Source organism: Setaria italica, chromosome III, assembly GCF_000263155.2.
Source record: "Setaria italica strain Yugu1 chromosome III, Setaria_italica_v2.0, whole genome shotgun sequence".
Taxonomy (NCBI): Eukaryota; Viridiplantae; Streptophyta; class Magnoliopsida; order Poales; family Poaceae; genus Setaria; species Setaria italica.
In genome coordinates this window covers 50,093,272-50,112,461 of record NC_028452.1, presented here as the reverse complement: position 1 = coordinate 50,112,461, position 19,190 = coordinate 50,093,272, and the positions used below count along the sequence as shown (strand labels likewise).

The 19,190-nt window shown below is 48.0% G+C and overlaps 2 protein-coding genes across 4 annotated transcripts; one reads left to right on the top strand and one right to left on the bottom strand.

The window, feature by feature from the left end:
* Positions 1-589: 589 nt before the first annotated feature.
* On the bottom strand, positions 590-3,785 carry LOC101769461. Its single transcript, XM_022824765.1, is given in 4 exon segments — positions 590-1,176; positions 1,295-1,416; positions 2,383-2,663; positions 2,665-3,785. Coding segments are annotated over 3 exon segments (1,389 nt in total). The 5' UTR covers positions 3,670-3,785; the 3' UTR covers positions 590-1,176; positions 1,295-1,313.
* An 8,041-nt stretch (positions 3,786-11,826) lies between these two features.
* LOC101768242 (ATP-dependent RNA helicase DEAH12, chloroplastic) lies at positions 11,827-16,595 on the top strand. Of its 3 annotated transcripts, XM_012844822.2 has the most exons (5): positions 11,827-12,080; positions 12,577-12,909; positions 13,016-13,455; positions 14,439-15,187; positions 15,858-16,283. In XM_012844822.2, exons 3-5 carry the CDS (start codon positions 13,066-13,068, stop codon positions 16,246-16,248), a joined length of 1,530 nt encoding a protein of 509 aa, XP_012700276.1. In that variant the 5' UTR covers positions 11,827-12,080; positions 12,577-12,909; positions 13,016-13,065; the 3' UTR covers positions 16,249-16,283. The 3 variants fall into 3 exon arrangements, with proteins under 3 accessions (XP_012700276.1, XP_004963281.1, XP_004963280.1); XM_004963224.3 differs by having other exon boundaries at positions 11,828-12,080; positions 12,577-13,455; positions 15,858-16,595; XM_004963223.2 differs by lacking the exon at positions 11,827-12,080 and adding an exon at positions 12,272-12,420 and having other exon boundaries at positions 12,577-13,455.
* The last annotated feature ends 2,595 nt before the right edge of the window (positions 16,596-19,190 follow it).

The window sequence follows — 19,190 nt, the reverse complement described above, 5'->3', positions numbered from 1 at the left end:
TTCGGGATGAGCGCATACACAGTTTTTCTGAGATCCTTTATAAGCTTTACAAATGGCTTTATAAGCTTTACAAATGGCTTCATTAATATAGGATGGTCACTTGGTACTTTCTGGCCACGTTCCAACAAAATGTTTTTGTTTATATAAATGCTTTATTCTAAATAAGCATAAACACACAGCTTCTTTTGTAATATTCAGGGATGCTATTACGAGGAGCATAAGTTTTAGGCTTCGAGGACACGCAGTGCCCCCTACAATTGCATACTGATACTGCTAAAACAAAAGGGGACTCAGGTGACTGGGATATCATCAGTATCAGATATACTAGCAGCTATGTTCATGAGCTTTTACGTGGTGAAACAAGCCGGAGATGACTAAGGTATAGGAGCTTTATTATATGGGCCTGTTCGCTTCAGCTTATAAGCCGGCTGAAAAGCTGAAACGGCTGATTTGTTGTGAGAGGAAAACACTGTTCGGTGGCTGATAAGCCGGCTGAATAAGGGCAAAAATTCACAAGAACAGTAGGACCATTTTCACAAGATTCAACTGCCTGCTCTTAACTGAATGGCAAACATAAGCAATACCAGTATGCAACCAACAAAAGATCTTGCACTCCCATCTTATATTCTCTAAAACAGCAACAATTCCAAGTACACCAATCTAGTGGTACTAAAAAGTTCAATGAACGAATTTAATTTGACAATGCCATCCTCCTGCTCTACAAAACACAAAAACTCAAGCAGATTGAAGCTGCAAAGGAGAGTTCAAAAATAGCCAACACTAGCAGAATACTGCACGAACTAGGCACAGCGCAGTATAAACAAAAAAAGTCAAATAGGAAAGGCAAACACATCAGAAACAACCGCATCAAAAAGAACCAAGTCGTAGTTCGAACTGTCACACCACAAGAGGACGTATTAGTTCCACCCGCGTTTTTACTAGCTAAACCAGTTTTGGACTTACTGTTTGACAGACCGGCTTAACCCTACATTTGTACACTAAGAGAGCTAGCTAGTACGTGGTTTTTACCACAACTAGACAGTGCAAAAGATGCATGAGAGATACTAGCAGGCAAAACTGCTTCAAAGAATGCTGCTTCTTGCTTCTCTTATGCGCTGCACACATCTGGAAGCTTCATTATTCCTTAGTATCAAAGAATCATTCCAGGTTTGGTACCTGCAGCCGACGTTACAATGGTATCATAACTCAGATGGAATGGCGCAATACATGCTAATAAAAAAAAAAGATATAAGTATAGATTCTTGAGGTTCTTTCAGAGGGTAAAGATACTTACAGATTTAGCTGTTGCAACTCTAGTATGTCTCAGCATCACCTGCTTTATTAGTAGATTTAGCGTTATACGCTGCTCCAGCCTCATTAGTAGATTTAGTCCTAGGCTCAGCACGCGACCCATTACTGGACAAGAAAAAACATAAAAGCAACCCAACTCTAGTTAATGAATTATTAAGCCATGATATATAAACTATTGGACATGCAGTGCTGGAAAGGATGAAATTGCTCTTTTAACAATTACAGCCAAAAGTGCATTATAACATCATATATGAATAAAATATCAAATGCCACAATGTCACAATATTTTCTGCGAAATCTGAAAACCATCATCCAAATTCAGAGCACCTAAGTACGAAACCAACACATCTTAATTTCTGAATTCTATTTCTGAATTCTGATAGCTCGAAAGCCAATCGAAGATACTATAACCAAAGGCAAAGCAGGAATATGGACAGAAGTACCCTACTTTACAATGAGATCAAATAACATCATTTGTTGCCATGTTATGTTAAAGAAGAGTTGTTAAGACACTCTGCTTGTGCACTGCAGACAGGTTTTCTGTTTTACTAGACTGGTTAACTAGACCAAAATACAAGACAAACTGGAACTCTCCCCTCATTTTAACAACAGGGGTAATAGTAAAAACCAACAGAAAATATTTAATAAAAGCCTACCAAAAGGAGCACAGCATGTGAATGAAAGCTAATCAATTCATTGACAGATAGAGCAAGCTACCTAGCCTATATGAGCAGACAAAACCGAATTTGCAGCACAAGATTCTAATTGGGACCAATGCAGTTTCATTCGACAGCAGTTGTTACATGATTTAGTAGCTGATGCAATTAAGCCAAACACGCACCAAATTGAATTCACGGGTACCATTTGCATGGACTGGATTTTAAAATCTAACAATCATACTATTCCAAATGGTGTCCGCATCCTGTAACTACCAAACTCAGATGACCCCGTTCATCAACCAACACTGAAATTGCTGAAACTAGTCTGCAAGCAGGAATCTAGACATTCAATTGATCGACCAAACATAGTGCAGGATGAAAATGCAGGGAGTCGGATGGATGGAAGTTTTACCCGGATGCAGAGACGGCGGCCAATGTGCTGACGTAGGGGATGAAATCTGCGCAGTATCCGGTGCCTGGGGGGATGAACGTGATGGTGCGCGTGGTGCGCCCTTCGAGGTCCATGGCGACGACCATCTCGGCACTGGGGTCCCACATGACGACCTCGGCCTTACCCTGCGATCGAAGCAGCATGACGCCCTGGCGTCCCCAGAGGCAGCCTCCCTCGAAGTGTCCGCCCAGAGTCCAGGCGACGGCGCCGTCGGAGTTGCGGCGCGCGAAGTCGAGGCAGATGGATGACGACGGCGCTGACACGCTCGCCGATGCAGGTGGCGCAGAGCTTGCCCTCCATCTCGCCGAGCTCCCAGTTGGGCCACTGGAGCACCTCCATGGGCGCGGGGACGAGGTCCGCGCATCCCGAGACGGGCTCGTAGCAGAGGAAGAAGCCCATGGTGGTGCGCCAGAACGCGCACCCGAGTGCGCCGACCCCAGAGGACGACACGACGGTCTCGGCGGCGACGATCCCGGTGCCGACGGTCCAGCCCCACGTCCTCGACGAGAACGAATCGAAGGCGTAGATGCCGTCCCCGAGGTGGAACGCGACGACGACGTGGTAGTGGCGGTAGAATCGGCGGCCGTCGTCGGCGGCGGTGGCTGAGTTCTCCTCGTCCTCCTAGTCGTCGCGGTTGTCGAGGTCGAAGGTGATGACGACGGCGGGGTCCCCCTTGGCGAAGTGGTCGAGGTTGGGGCGGGGGAGGCGGGCGACCGTGAAGGTGAGCGGGTTGGCGACGTAGTAGACCCCGCGGGCGGCGCCGCGGAGGCAGACGAGGCCGCGGTTGGAGGCGAGCGCGGCGACGCCGGCGTCGCCGCTGATGAGGGCGGAGAAGGTGGGGTCCGGGACGAGCTGCTTGGCGCCGTGGTGGGCGTCGGCGGCGCCGGGGACGGGGTCGAAGGCGACGTAGCTGACGGAGCGGGCGAGCGTGTGGTGGAAGAGGCCCGCGAGCGGCTTGGGGAGGGGCGGGGAGGGGGGTGGGTAGGCGTCGTCGTCCTCGGCGTCCGAGAGCGCGTAGACGCCCTCGGCGTCGTCGGCGGCGGCGGTGGCGGCGATTGCGGCCGCGGCGGCGAGGATGGGGTTGGGGATGTCGGTGGTGTCGTCGTCGGAGTCGGAGTCGGTGGCGGAGCCCGAGGAGGGGGTGCCGCAGCCGGAGGAGAGCGCGAGGACGCGGTCGTCGTCGTCGGAGGAGGTGCAGGAGTCGAGGACGACCCAATCGTCGCTGCAGGATTCCTGGTCCGAGTCCATGGCGATCGGCGGCGCCGCTTGCTTGGGTTGCTACTTGCTAGGGTTTGGGCGATCGGCGGTGGTTGCGGGGGAAGGGGAGGGGAGGGGATCGGATCGGTTGGGTGCGGCGGAAGGCGGCGAGGGGTTTTAAATAGCACGGGAAGGGGGAATGGGGGAAAGGGGGAGGCGGAGGCGGCGGGGATCGTGGCCGGTTCGTTAGGGGCAGTTTGGAGAATGTTTGTTACCGCGGGCCCGCATGTCAGTGGGAGAGGAAGGGGGCCGCGTGGCCATTCTTTTCCTGAGCGAAGGAAAATGAAAATACTCGGGATATCACGCGATCTAGTTATCTGACAGGATCTTAATTGGAGATATCGGATCTCGGGGGATGACGTCACGGCCCCTGATCTGGAGGCTGCCGTCCGATTTGGCGTCCTTGCGCGCCTGCTGCCTCCGAGAGCACCGGCAAACATTTCCTTTTTTTCTTCTGTTTCTTCTTGTTTTTTTTAGGGCCCTTGGATCCCCGGCAGCAAACGTTTCAGACCAACGGATTGGGCTGGGCTGGGCAGGTAGCGTCGTCGTTGACTTGACCAACCCCGATGGATGGACTCCATGGGCATGGCTGATGGCTCGCCTTGCGCTAGCAGTCAAGTCAACGGTCACCAGCCAAGGCCTATGCTTTCTTGGCCGCTACGTAGTACGTCATAGCTAGAATGGGGATAAAATTTGTTTAAATAAATGCGTGCGTGCCAAGTTAAATAAACCGCGTTCGTTGTGTGTTGGGCTGCAACCTGCCGTTGTACACGTGTAACCAGGCACCGGTGCCGCATGCCCTTGCCGTCGAGAAAAAAAAGTAGAAACCAAAAACAAGATGCGAGTTTTACTAGCAGGAAAAAAAAATATATACGAGCTGGAAAGTAAAAGATCATGGCGCCTGACGTGGCATGCATGGTGGCTATAAAGCAGCAATGCATCGTTCGTTCCCCCTTTCCCCGCCGGCCTCCCCCCCTTTGTCAGGATGGATTGGTCCACTGTTTCACTCACAACCAAGGGAAAAGCCCCCCATCGATCCGACTGCCTTGTTTAGTTGGTCGAATTAGGGCCTGTTTGGCAACCAGCTGTTAAAGTTTAACACCCATCACATCGGATATTTGGATGCTAATTAAGAGTATTAAACATAGGCTAATTACAAAACTAATTGCACAGATGGAGTATAATTCGCGAGACGAATCTATTAAGCCTAATTAGTCCATGATTTGACAATGTGGTGCTACAGTAACCATTTGCTAATGATGGATTAATTAGGCTTAATAGATTCGTCTCGCGAATTAACACAGGGTTCTGCAATTAGTTTTATAATTAGCACATGTTTAGTTCTCCTAATTAGCATCCGAACATCCGATGTGACACTGTTAAAGTTTAACACCTCGTATCCAAACACCCCCTTAGAAGATGCAAAATTATTGTGCTAGCACTGTAGCACAATGTAGCGTTTCGTTTGTATTTGTGAATTATTGTCCAAATATTGACTAATTAGGCTCAAAAGATTCGTCTCACAAAGTACAACAAAACTGTGCGATTAGTTTTAATTTCATCTACATTTAATACTCCATGCATTTACCGCAAGTTTGATGTGATGAAAAATTTTCTTTTTGCATAATGTTAAAGTTGAAAGTTGGGAGTAACTAAACATGGCCCACATGGTTCATCCAACAGAGGAGAGAGGTCGACAGGAATGGATCGCTGTGCCGAGATCTAGAGAGAGACAGATCGAGTACGAGATGCGGGGGTGGAGACGTGGGAGTGGTGGAGCGCGGCGTACGGGCGGCAGCCAACTGCTAGCCGTGGCTCATCATGGCGTGGCTACTGCTGGTACGGGGCCCGCTCGCTGTCGGGGACCATCCGCCTCGGCTGAAAACCACGGAAGCCGTGGGGCACCTCTGCTTGCGTGCCTGCTGCTGCGGTTGGGGGACGGTCGGGGTTTGCCGACGGGGCTGGGGCAGCTGGCTCCTGCTCCTCCTGCTGCTCCTTCACCGGACCCGGAGCCGAACGCAGCGCGGCCTCGCCGGCACGGTGGGTGAGGACTGAGGCGGCGCCGGCGTCGGCCGTCGGGCGCCTCGCTCGCTAGATCGATCGCACGCCGGCCCTGTCCGGCAGGCCAGCCAGCAGCCACGGTCTCGACCTCTTGATCACCGGTCAGATCGATCTGTCGTTCTCTCTCTCGGCTCTCGCTCTGCCCCGCCACTCCGGCTGTTCCGATCCATTCATTGGCGCCGTACTGGTACTGGGCGACGCTGCTGCCGGAGGATGTGGAGCAGGCCAAGAATGAGAAAAAAAAGGGATCTGCCACTGTCGCTCCCCGCGCTGCAGCAACAGCCGTCACTCCGCACCTCAGGCTGCTGAAGAAACTACAACGTCGTATGCGTGCTTTTTTTCTACATGATTCCACGCAAATAATGTGAAAAAGTTAGCTTTTGGACCGTAATCCAACTTATTCAATCCTGATGGAGGGAAACAAAACGGGACCTAAGAGCCAAGGATATCCAAGCTTGCGGGCGCTGGCTACCACTTGGTGTTCCATAGTTTGGAACAATTGGATTTGTTTTTTGGTTTGGACAGGACTGCTTGCAAAAAGAATGATAGTTGATCACATTGATGTAACATAAAATGCAAAATGTTTTTGTTGGTACCATGAACAGGAACAGCAGCAAATGTTGCATGAGCATGATGCCTGGGGGGTGTTTGTTTCACATGGGCTAAACTTCAGCCTCCATCACATCGGATGTTTGATACTAATTAGAAGTATAGGCTAATTACAAAACTAATTGCACGGATGGAGGCTAATTCACGAGATGAATATATTAAACCTAATTCATCCATGATTTAAAAATGTGGTGCTAATGTAACCATTTGCTAATGATGGATTAATTAGACTTAATAGATTCATCTTGCGAATTAGTCCAAGGCTTCTGCAATTAGTTTTATAATTAGCTCATATTTAATCTTCTTAATTAGCATCCGAACATTTGATGTGATAAGAATTACTATCAAACACGCCCTCAGAATCCTGCAGCAGCTAATTTACCTTTACCGTGAGTCCGTGAGACTGCCAGTCCTTGGGACAGGTCAGCACGAAGTTCCCCAGTAGGCCGTGCTGGGCTGTTTGCTGCGGCGAGTCCGGCCTACGAAGCAGCAGCACAGACAGCATCCATCATGTTGTTGGGTCAAATCGAGGCCCATCATATGATGTCCTCCTGCTCTATCTAGTAGGCCCAAAACAAAGAGCAAGCTGCTGCCATCATTGCTCTGTCGTCCTCCCACCACCTCTGCAGCGAGCGATTCAGGTTCTGCCAGTTTGCCGGATGAAGTTCCAACAAGTTGAAATGCTTGCCCATATGTGACGCAGCTCAAGGTCCCTGATCCAATTGTTCCTTTCCAACAAAGTGCTGCACTGTGACGGTCGAAGCGCTCGAAGTCAGGATGGTCATTGTGGTAGCGCCCGCGTGAGCGCCTGACCTCACGGCCATCAGAGCGCCTGTCGCCCCTGTAGTTGCCATCATCTGCACGGTCCCAGTGTGAATCTGGGAAGGCCTCCACCGCTGGTGCTGGCGCCGGTTCACCATCAAGAACGCCCAGGTGCCCAGGGGGGAGACGACGCTTGGCGGGTGAGAACACGCCATGCTCATCCACTGTGGCCATGGTGTAGTCGTGTATTTCCTCCAGGTGAAGTAGCACTGGGTACTGGCGCCCCTGCTGCCAGTGCTCCGCTGGTGTTTCTCTCACCATCACTGACGAAAGCGTCGGATCTTTAGCTCTGCTTGCGATGATGAGCCAAACTCTCTTTGGAATCAGGCACGGATTGGCAGTCCATGCCCAGAGGTGGATCACCTTTGTCTCCGCCGGAAAGATGAGGTCGGTCTCGACCTTCTCCAGCGAGCAACGCCTCCCAATTACGCGCTTGACGATGTCCGCATCCCACGCCTGCCTGGGCACTCCGTCAAGCCAGAGCTTGACACGAAAGAGCATGGAGATGCCCTTGGCCGTGCGTGCGCAAGCTCCGCCACTTGACGAAGCGGATGTCGATGCCATGTCTCTTCACGAAGCCCAGGTTGGTTGCCCGCTCGCAGTCGTGTCGGTGCTTGAATCTGGTAAGGAAGGTGTTAGCAAAAAAAAGTGGCAGCAATGCTGACTAGGCTGGATCAGCCGGTCAGATCGGTCTTTATGGACAGTCCGAGGAGTCGGAGCAGTTTTGCTGGCGCGGTTGGGTGGTCGCTGGCGTGGTCGGCTCAGTCGAAGGGGTCCTAGGCGGGCCCGGTGCAATCCTTGGCGTAGGCGCGTACGTCATCGAAGTCCCGGGTGGGAACGCATCCGCGTGTGCTACGGCCCCCCACGCGTCAAACCAGGAGTCCGAGACGAATCTTAGAGTCTTGACCGAATTGGAGTTGAAACGGGACTTTCTTACGAGAAAAGACCTCTCACCCTATAAATATAAAGGTTCTTGACTGATTGAGGGGCACCACCCAATCAACAGACATATCTTTTACATTTTTTTATCTCCAAACCTTAGCTTTTCCAACCCCTTTGCTTTTCTCCTTCATCTCGACAACGGTTGAGAACGTTCTGAGTAGCCTGCTGATCTCAGAGCAACCTTAGGTTCACTATCTCTGACGGGATCCCTCCCGAGATGGTGGACGTAGGTTTTCGCGGTGCTCTTACGAGGACCGGCCTGACCGGCTAGGTGCAGAAGTCCTGACGAGTTGATCTTCTAATCTACATGTGAATTAGTGCACATGTAGAAGGACTATTTCTGGTACTTTTGGTGTGCCCGGCGGCGATCCTGGGTGATGCTTGGTGACGACAGCGCAGCCGGAACTCGTCGCGGAAGACTTCCTCGATCTCCCTGCTGGTGCCCGTGGCCGGCGGGGCGCTGATAGCCCAAGAGATAGCCCAGTCATGGAGGCTGGCATCGATGGCATACGAGATGCAGTGGTCTTTTCGGTTACCTCAATTACGTGGCACCTAGATGCATTTAGATGATGGTGATTGCATGGATCAAATCTTTGCCGGGTTAAGCACGGCTCCGATGCATGTGCCACCGTCCAAATCGTAACATCCTTCTTGTAGTGATGCACACGTACACAACCACACATGCACGGCAGATACGCCCGATGCAATGCAAGAGGTCGCTTGGAAACTAAGCATACTCACTGCTCACTGACTGACACCTGGCCCCTAACTATGCTGCGCATCATCATATCACTGCCCGTGTCAGTTGGTAGCAAAATGACCATAATTGTATACTAAGGTTGCTTGACTACTAATCCTGCTGGCTGCTTCTGTTTAGTTTATTAGTTTTTGTTTAGGCGATGCTGCATGTGGTTGTGTTTGTGCTATTATCCTGAGCGAGGGGGAGCGAGTCAGTGTGCTTGTGTCATCATGTGTGGGTGCAGGAACAAAGAAATTGAAGATACATGAAGCATTATTAGCAGGTGTTGCTGACTGACAGTGTCTAATGATGATTTGATAATCTCTGGGACAGTACTACTGATAAGTAGCATTATTGAGCAGCTAGGTGGGGCCAGGTGTGTCGGTGAGTGGGGCTGGTCGGTCCAACCAGGAGCGCATGCACCTTACTGTTATGCATGAAAAAGTTTCCTAACCCCATGCATCACGGCAATGAACGTACGCCTGCGGCCTGCCGCCAATAGTGCCTCTTCTTCATCGTCCAATCCAGAGCTCTCTTGTGCTTGGACATTGTACGTGCTGCACAATTGAACTAGACAGGAATGGTAGAAGGAATTGTACGTGCTGCCAACCATGCATGATCGGATCCTAACATGAGTGAAAAATATGATTAGTGACTGTCAACGCCTCGAACGGTGGGTGTGGTAAAAGAAGAAGAGGGGGCTAGTGGAGGTAACTGTAGCCTGTAGGTACCTACCATCCGCGCCACGTGTTTGACCCTTCCCTTGTCTCCTTGTGCTGAACGCAGCCTGCAGCGTGTTTGCTCTGTTCCGGTGCATCTCTTTTCTCTGCAGCCCAACCGTCTCCACGCTCCACTCCACGCCACGGAAGGAAAGAATCTTACCCATACTGTTGTCACGTGTATTCATTCATTCATCTTCTCGAATGGAGCTGTTCAATTATATATGCAAGTGTTTTGGAGCCAACTGCAAGCAAGTGATTCTTTTCTTTTTTTTTTCGTTTTTGTTTCCATGCATGCTTGCATCGCACTAATGGTTCGGAACCTCCTCCTCTAGTACCAATTGTGCAACTGGTACTAGCAATCCGGTACTAGAGGGGGACCTCTTTAGCACCGGTTGAAATAACCAATACTAGAGGGTATTAATTTTTTTTAAAAAAAATCCGCCACCAGCCCCGCCCGGCCCTGCCCCCCTCCGCCATCGCCCCGCCGCATCCCTCCTGCGTTGTCGCCGCTGCCCCGGCCCACTGCCGCCACCTCACCTCACCCCGCCGCTGCTCCTCACTGCCGGTGAGGGGCGAGCGGAGGGGGGAGGGAAGGGGAGGCAAGAGGAGTGAAGGGAGAGAGATAGAGGAGGGAGAACGCGTGGGAGAGAGAGTGAGAGAGCGTGGAGGGAGGGGCCGGGCGACGGGATAAGATAAGAACGCCGCACGGAGGAGCAGCGTGGGGGAGGGGGGATTTAGTACCGGGTGGGACTTCCACCCGGTACTAAAGGGGATCACGGAGGCCCCTAGGGGGCTATCCGTTAGACTCAGTACTAAAGCTAACATGTACCGGATCAAAAAGTGACCGTACTAACCTTCCGGATGAGAGGTGTTTTTTCTAGTAGTGCGAGTTATGTTATGGTTCCTAATCAGTAATCTGTAGTGCTCTCACTTTTCTAAGTGCATGTCTTTATCTAGATTACTGATTAGTTAAAAATTTAGAATTTGAGATCTAGAAAAATTAAAACAATCTAGTATAAACTTAGAAAATCTATAATTTGAAACGAAGGGACCGACGGAGTATCCGTAACGATGTTGCTGCATTGACAGACACAATGCAACGTGCACGTGCAAAGCACTTGTTTTTGGAGCAGCCGACACGACGCACAATACGCATCATCAGAAGAGAAACCAACATTACGCATGCGTGTTATAATGTCAGTGCCATCTAAAAAATTTGTCAGTAGAGTGCGGCATTATTATGAGTAAAGTACACTGCAGCATCTATGGACCGGCCGTTTCGTCGTGGCCTCACGGAATGACAAGGGCAGGGTCCTGCAATCGATCAGTTGGAGAATCTCCATCGCTCACGTCGCTAGCGATGAGATGCATATGGTGATAAGATTGAGGCAGGCGGCGGTTGGGCCCCCCAAAGCCTCAAGCTCAACTTTTCTTCTGTGTGGTTTTGGAATTCCGAGCTCATTTCCGAGAGTGACCCTTACATTCTCATTGCAATTCATAGGAAGATTACATCGATCAAATGCTTGCTGGTTTATGCACGCCATTGACAAAATGCACACGTACTCATGACTAATGGCAGAGATCTAGCGGCGGATCGGGAGAGACAGGGACCTGGCGAATCACTAGCTGCTGACGGTATGACGGGAGCAACAGCTTCAGGGACAGCCTGCAAACCAACCTGGCCTGCCAAAGTGCCAATGCCATGAACAGTGCAACGTACGAGCCAATAAAAAGCAACCAGTACTAACTTCTTGTTTATTACAGGGCAGACAGTGTTTTACAGGTGTGGCAGTGCTTAATGATTCCATAATCTTTGGTACGGTACTGTACTAGTAGACTCCTTATGATTCCTTGCACACTGTTAATCCTTCTCCTTCTTCCTCCTCTGGAGCATGAGAGGGAGATGATGATGGTGATGACCGACGAGGTTGAGACGAAGAGCAGGTGGTTGTGCCGTCGCTACCGCTGCCTGTGTCAGCAACCCACCGAGTCGGCCGCCTCAGCGCTGCAACGGTGTGCACCGTGGCAGCCGCGCCGCGACGCCCCGTCCCGTCCCGTTGCCATGGCTCTCTGTCACTGACACGTGGGCCTCCCGATCAATCAATCAGCCCACCGGCCACCGCCCAGGCCCCAAGGCCAGCTGCTTCTGCAGGCAGCCACCCACTTCAACCCGGCCCACTAGCAGGCCTCCCTGCGGTCTGCGAGGAGGAATAATTACGACGGGCGCTTGCTTTAACGCCACTCCTCTCGAACGGTAGGAGGGAGCCTGGGAGGAATAAATTCTTCGCCCCCTGCCGCAGGAAAGGCACCTCTCCTACCTGTCTCCTCCCCCTCACCTCACCGCCGCCGGAAAAGCTCCCATCTTTGTCCCCATTTGCGACGCCCGCACCTCCTCCTCCTCACCGAGGCCACCCGGCCCGGCGGCGGTCAGGCCCTCTCCCTTCCATCCATCCATCCATCCATCCATCCATCCATCGACGTGACTCCCTCCCCGGTCATCAGACGAGGTGATTTCCCCTCCCCCCGGTCTTCTCCCCACTCCCCTGTTTCGCGCGCGAGGTTCTAAATCCGGCTTCACTCACTCCTCCTGCCCCCGGGGGGAGCCGATTGCCTCGCACTTCTCCTCGCCCCGCGTTTTTTCCTTTCACCCTACCGTCTTTTCTCAGGAAAATCGTTTATTTTTTTTCCTTGGTTCAAGAGCAGCAGCAGCCGCGAGGGCGTTTCTCTTGACGCCGGTGATTTTTTCCTGCCCTTAATTTGGACCCAAATTTCGCCTTCTTCTTGGGCGTTTCATAGATCTGTTCGCGGGGAGTTTTTGGGCGAAATTGCCGGCAGATGCGCCCGCGCGTAATGTCTCCTTCTATTTTTCTTTTCCTTTTTCTTTTTCGATTACTTTCGCTGAATTTTGTTCGTTGATTTTAGGAGTTCCAGTCGATTCACCTGCTGCAGCTTTTGTCGTGTGCAACTCCTCAAAATTCACCCCTTGTCCTTTCTTTCTCGCAGAAGAACAGGACCTCGTGGTGGTGAATTCCCCCCCTTACGAGTGCTTACCGAGCCGGTCACGTATGAGGAACTGGAGGATCGGGGAGAGCTCCAGCGTCTGGGTCAATTTGGTCGCCGTCCCGGCCAATTTCGCCATCGCTGCTCTGGAATTCGCGCTCTGGAGCTCCGTCTGGTGCTTCCTGGCCGTTTCCTCCATCAATTTCTGACCCGAAATCCCGGAGCGCCCAATCTGTGCTGTGGGGTTGTCACTGCACTAGTAGGTAGGCCACTGGTGCTGGCCCGGGAGTAGTTGCGGCAAAAAGGAACAGGCCACCTTCGCGGGGCTGGGATTAGGTGAGGTCCTCAGCTCAAAAGGGCTCGTTTGGTGGGAACTTTTGCTTCCTTGCTGTCTGCTTGTGCCCTTACTGATGGAGATTGCTGCTGGAATTGGGGTTGGAAGGACATTCTGATTCAATTGGTTGCGGGGATTTCGTCATTCATTGTTTGAGGATGGAGGAGAGGATACCTGAGGCAGGTGCTGGCAATTCGAGGGGGGAAGATGACTTCAGGAGCTGCTGTGGGGATGAGGAGGAGTGGGAGGACACCGAGGAGTCCTTCACGGCCGGTGTCACAAAGGGGGAGCTCGATGAGACCTCAGTGCGCCTGTTCTTCAAGGGCGTGTCAAGCCCTGAGGCAGAGGGGAAGAAATTGTCTGGGATTGGAGTGGTGATGGAGAGGTCGCCAGGAGTGCCTGTTCTCAAGGTGCAGAAGAAGCTGGATTTCTATGTGGAGGAGCTGGTGGCTGAGCACTTGGCACTCATGGATGGCCTGCTGGTGGCGCTGCAGAATGGGATAAGGAAGATCTTCGCCTTCACCAACTCAGAGAAGCTATACTTTCAGGTAAGAAGAGCCTTTTGTCTTCTCATAATTGATTGCTTGCGCAGAATTGGTGAAGTGTGCATCTAGTTCAGTCAGCTCATTGAAGTATTGCTTGCTGCAATAAGACGATTTTTTTTGCATACTGTGCTTTATATTTGGAGATTTCATAGGCTTGACTGGGACTCTTAATGTCTTAGATACGTTATTTAAAAAAAAACTAATACACAGATTCTAAATCTGCATTGTTACGTTGTGAGTGGTTGCAAATCAATCCCTCATCAGCTTCGAAGTGCATCTACTTTCAGTCAGCTCGTTGAAGTATTACTTGCTGCAATAGGACTTCGCATAGTGTGCTTTATGTTTGGAGATTTCATAGGCCTGATGCCTGTAAACATGCTCTTCAAAACGAGCACACAGATTCTAAATTTGCATTGATAAGTGGTGAGTGGGTGCAAATCAATCTTTCTTCAGCTTTGAAAGTGCATAATTTTATATATACGAATGAATTATGCATATAGTAATTGTCTATGTTGCTGTTGTTTCTGGAGCTATTGGCTGACCCCAAATTAGTTATTTAACCAATTCAATCAGGCATAGGCTCATAGGATATAGTCATGCTGTTGGCAAGTCCAATGGCTAATCGGCTATGTGTACAAATGCTACTGGTTGAGCACTTTTGTATTAAAACTTTACACTCAAGAACACATTGACTTGAATTGAGATGATTAAAATGCTTGAATGGTGGTGAATATGCAAGGACTCGCAGCTGTATGCTCCACGTGCTTCTAATTTTGCTGCTGCTTACGCTTTTGAACATTTAACTGTATGTATTTTGCGGTTTTATACGCTTTTCATTAAAATTTGGTCCCCTTACCTAAAGAGTACTCACTAACCGTCATGCAATTTCAGTTCAGTTGCCTTTCCCTTGTGTACGTGCATCAAATTGACATCTGTGCATCTTTTGATAACTGGGCATGTCTTTTTATTGGCTTTTGTTCTGACAGATAGCAGAAGCTGAAATTCTTGAAGACCAGCTTTTGGTAGCTTTAGGCCACAGGATTCTTGAACTAGTTGATAAGCTGGAAGACTTTGATTTGATATTGCTTCCTAGCTTTGAACTTGAGAGGCCCTTGCAGTTGGCCAAAGAAGCGATAGGCATCAGGTATCTTTCTCCCTATGAGGTTGGCACCTGCCCGATCTGCTGTGAGGAAAAACTAGGTTCTCAGATGATCAAGACAGGTTGTTCACACACATTTTGCTATAATTGCCTGGCTGCATATGTTGAAGAGAAGCTGCTGACCTCAAAGCGGCCTATAAGGTGTCCGCAATTAAGGTGTAAATATCTAATTTCAGCTAGTGAGTGTAAGTCATTCCTTCCAGTTAGTAGCTATGATTCCCTGGAGAGAGCATTCGCAGAAGCTGGCACCTCAGACATGGAGAGATTTTATTGTCCCTTTCCAAACTGTTCAGTGTTATTAGACCTTAGTCAGCACTTTTCTCGGGCAAGTTCATCAAGTCAGTCAGATCTCAGTTGTGTTGAGTGCCCAGAATGCCATAGAGATATCTGTATCAACTGTGGAGTGCCATGGCACATCATGATGGGCTGTGATGAGTACCAGAGCTTGCCTGTCGAGGAAAGAGATGCTGGAGACCTATCTTTGCATCGGCTTGCTCAAAACAATAGGTGGAGGCGTTGTCAGAGATGTCGACGAATGATTGAACTAACACAAGGCTGCTTCCATATGACTTGCTGGTATGATCTCCATGTTTGCCTTTTACATATTTGCCAGATATTAGAAGACGATAATCTTCACATGTCCTCTTATGTCTGATGCATGGAATGTCTAGAGAAAACTAGACAATTTTATGCATAGAACTGAGCTATACTGTTGTTTAAATCAGTAAGCAGTACTTATTTCCTGGTTTCCTTGGTTTTGTCAAAAGTATCCAATACCTGAACCGAGGTCAGGTTGTCCAAATGCTACTGGTTACGACCCATAAAGAAACGATGATTACGTCTAGTGTACTGTAAGCATTCATAGTTTAGCTAAGAATCCAATATTGGAAGTTTTCCAAAATTAATAGAAATGTGGTAGCTGCTAGTTGTAGAAATGTGAAAGCATGGTTGCTTGTCTTGAAAAGGTTTGTATTTAATTCAGATTGCCACTTGGTCTTGCATGATTCTGGTTCCCAAAACAATACTGCATATTTGTTGCATGACAAAAATGATGTCATACAAAACTTGTAGCATAAACAACACTGCATATTTTGTGTTGCCGCTTTTAAGTAGTGAAGCATGTTTTGTGTTGCCGTCACACATGACCGTTGCCCCAAAAATGAATGCACTAAAGATGGTTGATTCAAAAATACATGTGCTATTTTTTTTTATCTAGGTACTAAAGGTCACTTTGTCACTTGTGCAGGTGTGGGCATGAGTTCTGCTACTCCTGTGGCGCTGACTTTGCTAGCGGTGTACAAACATGCCAATGTGTGTTCTGGGACGATGAAGCCATTGAGCCATCCTCCGCAGCACGATCCAGCCAAGCAGCATCCGAGATCTGGGCGTGGGACACATTCGACTGCATGCCAACCGCCGCCGTCGAGGGGTACTCGGAGCAGGAGCGTGCGCAGCTGGCACTCATACAGAGGTTCCTAGCGGGTGGCTTCAGCCTGGGAGACAACCCCTGCCAATCGCCACCCCGCTGCGCCGACTCGTATATTGTTGACACCATGAAGGACCTCCATCAGCTGCCATGGCTCGAGCGATTTGTCTCGGTGATCAGCGACAGCTACAACGATGACTACATCCAGTGAACAAAAAAAAAGGTTATAGATAGCAGTAAAGAAATGGCACATACCGAGTTTTATTCAGAATAATATGTTTCCATGTCCCTGATTGATAATTGACAGAAGGGAAGTGTTATGCTTCCATACACTGATGCTGTTTTACCCCTGCATTACCTACTTTGGTTTCTGGTGCACATCAGCAAAAGAGTTCTCCAGTTGTAACTCTGCAGGTTTAGATTCTGCTATTTTTTTTTTCAAGTGAGCCACATATATTTGCGAGGTTCCTGGAATTATCTGTGTTGAATTGAATCAGCAACATGAGCAAGTGCCCAGTTGATGCCTGTTGCACTTTCAAATAAGTCGCATAAATTATTTGTCTTCTGTTGAGGATTGGTTTTATGTTGGTAAACTGGGGCGGACACAATATAGACACTGCGCCAGGTGATGTCAATCCAGGACACATTATACGTTTGCACCAGAGAGCACGAATTTGATATCTCCTGTGTCCACTTGGAACTTTCTCATGATATTGGAACAAATGTAAGAAGTTTTTGTTCCAGTTAATATTCTCTAACAGGCAAACTTTAAGAATGATGGGATCCTAACAGATATGCATGAAAACTTAAGATAGAATGAGCATTAAAATATCATGGTTTATATCATTGTAATAAGGATTTAGATATGACATTCTAGGAAATTTGAAAGAAAGATGATTACATTGGTGAAGAAGACGCAGGGTTGGAAATTTGGCATGCAAGGACCATCACAGATGTTGAAAAATAGCGGGACATTATTCACCACCACAAGATTCAGATGGTTTTAGCTGCAGCAAGAAGAAAACAAACTGTGGTCAGTGCACTTGAAAGGCCACACAAGATCTTGCAATTGAAGGAAATGAAAATCGATTCACATATTTACTTAGTCTGAAATAAAAAAGATCGTTAAGAAAATGGAATTATCAAATGCAATTTCAGGTATGTCACTATCAATAATGACAGGTTAGCAAGCACGCTGAACAAGAAAGAGAAACTACTAACCATTTAAGAACAATCATAGGTGACTTCTCGGGGAGCAAGTCATCTAGCAAAGGCTCAAGACTACGGTGCTGCAATGAAGTTAAATTTAGTAAGGTATACAGCAGATTTTGCAGCTGAAAGAAAAGGAAATATAGGTCTAAGTAGATTATTTTATAATAACACAACCCCATCAGCGATACTTTGCCGAATCCTTCGCTGTAAGAGGCCTTAACTTGATTCTGTGCGGATATACTCCCTCCATCCTAAAATACAAGGCATCCTAGAGATTTTATGAAATATTAGTAGGAGTAGCAAAAGACACACGTACCCCTAAATTAATAGCAGTTGCAGATAACTAGAAATTTATTTTTAGTAATAATCCACAAATCAGCCACCCTTATCTTATCAATTTCAGGAAGAATTAAATGAGCAATTCTCCAAATGTGGACAAATTTTAAACGCTCAAATGCCTTATATTATAGGACGGAGGAAGTATCTTCTGAATAGAACCTGGAGATCAAAAAGAGTAAGTTTGAGTCAATAAGAGTGACAAGCATTTAAAACAATGGTTAAAAAACCCTTGCAAAGAGTATAATAACTCTCCAGGCCATGAATCGTTCTGCTGTCTTCAGATAATATATACAATCATTAGGTATGTGATGATATTTAATATCATGATTTTAGGTTAGAAAAAATTATTTGCACAATTTCCAGCTTCAGATTGATACTGACAGGGGAACAAATAATGATGTCATATATACTGATCATTGTTGACGAAAACTTCCCCCTTTCAAGTGCCTTGTCCTTGAAACAATCTAGGTTGAAGATATGTACAAAACAACGGAGCAAATGGGGTGTGTGGGGGCGGGCGGTTAGTAATTTTGCATAAGCACACAAGTATACTTGGTATAAATATAATATAATCATAGTAGCACTGATGATTCTGTTTAGGTATAAACATTATAGAGTAGAAGTGACGCTATAAAAAACATTCATTCCCATGTTCCTCGTCAAAATAACAATAATGGGACCACACTTCTATCCTGATCAAACTAAGGCCCTGTTTGGAAGTATTATATTATTAATCACCTGTAAGTGCATTATTGTATTATTAATCACCTGTAAGTGCATTCCGCCTGTGATTTGCTGTGCATAAGGAGTCAAGGATACATATGTATAATTTTTCACCGGCAGGTTTTGCTGTTTGGTAAGGGAAAAAACAGCCATGCAAATATGTTGAATACCCATTATTCCAGTAGCGTTGCAATTGGTCTTGGTTTTGCAATTGTTCTGAATTTGCAAACATCTTCGGTCCTTGGAATTCTCATCACATATTTAGGTTTAAGAAGGAAAACCGCAATCGTAGTCATTAGTTAGAATGACCATCATAACAAATATCAGGGCTCAAATGGAGGTTTCAGAAAATTCAGATCCAAATCTATGGGCCTAACTCACCCATCTCAGCAAGAACGTTTCGGGATGGATTGATAGCTCTTAGCCACACCGAATTTAAGGGAAGAAACTCTAGCTAGAGCATGGGAAATCAATCGATCCAAATGAAGGTCGTGCTTTCCATTACCAGCATCGAGAAGGGGGAACGCTAGCACAACAGAAGGAGAGCACGGGGACGAGGACGCGAGGGCGGCTGCGAAAACACTTGTAGTTATGCTAAATGGATCTATGCTTTGCCAAATCTATTCCATTTCCATCTGGTTGTAACTGTGTCACTGTGATTATTGTTCTCTCCAAATGCTTCTACTTCATATCATCTATAACAACTTAGTACTGCTTCTCTCACACTTCTACTTCATATCATCTATATCTCTCACACTTCTACTTCATATCATCTATAACAACTCAATACTGCTTCTCTCACAATTCAGACTTACAGAGCACAGACAGTTGAATGGAAGATAAATATCAACAGTTTCAATGAATGCAAAAATGAGATTA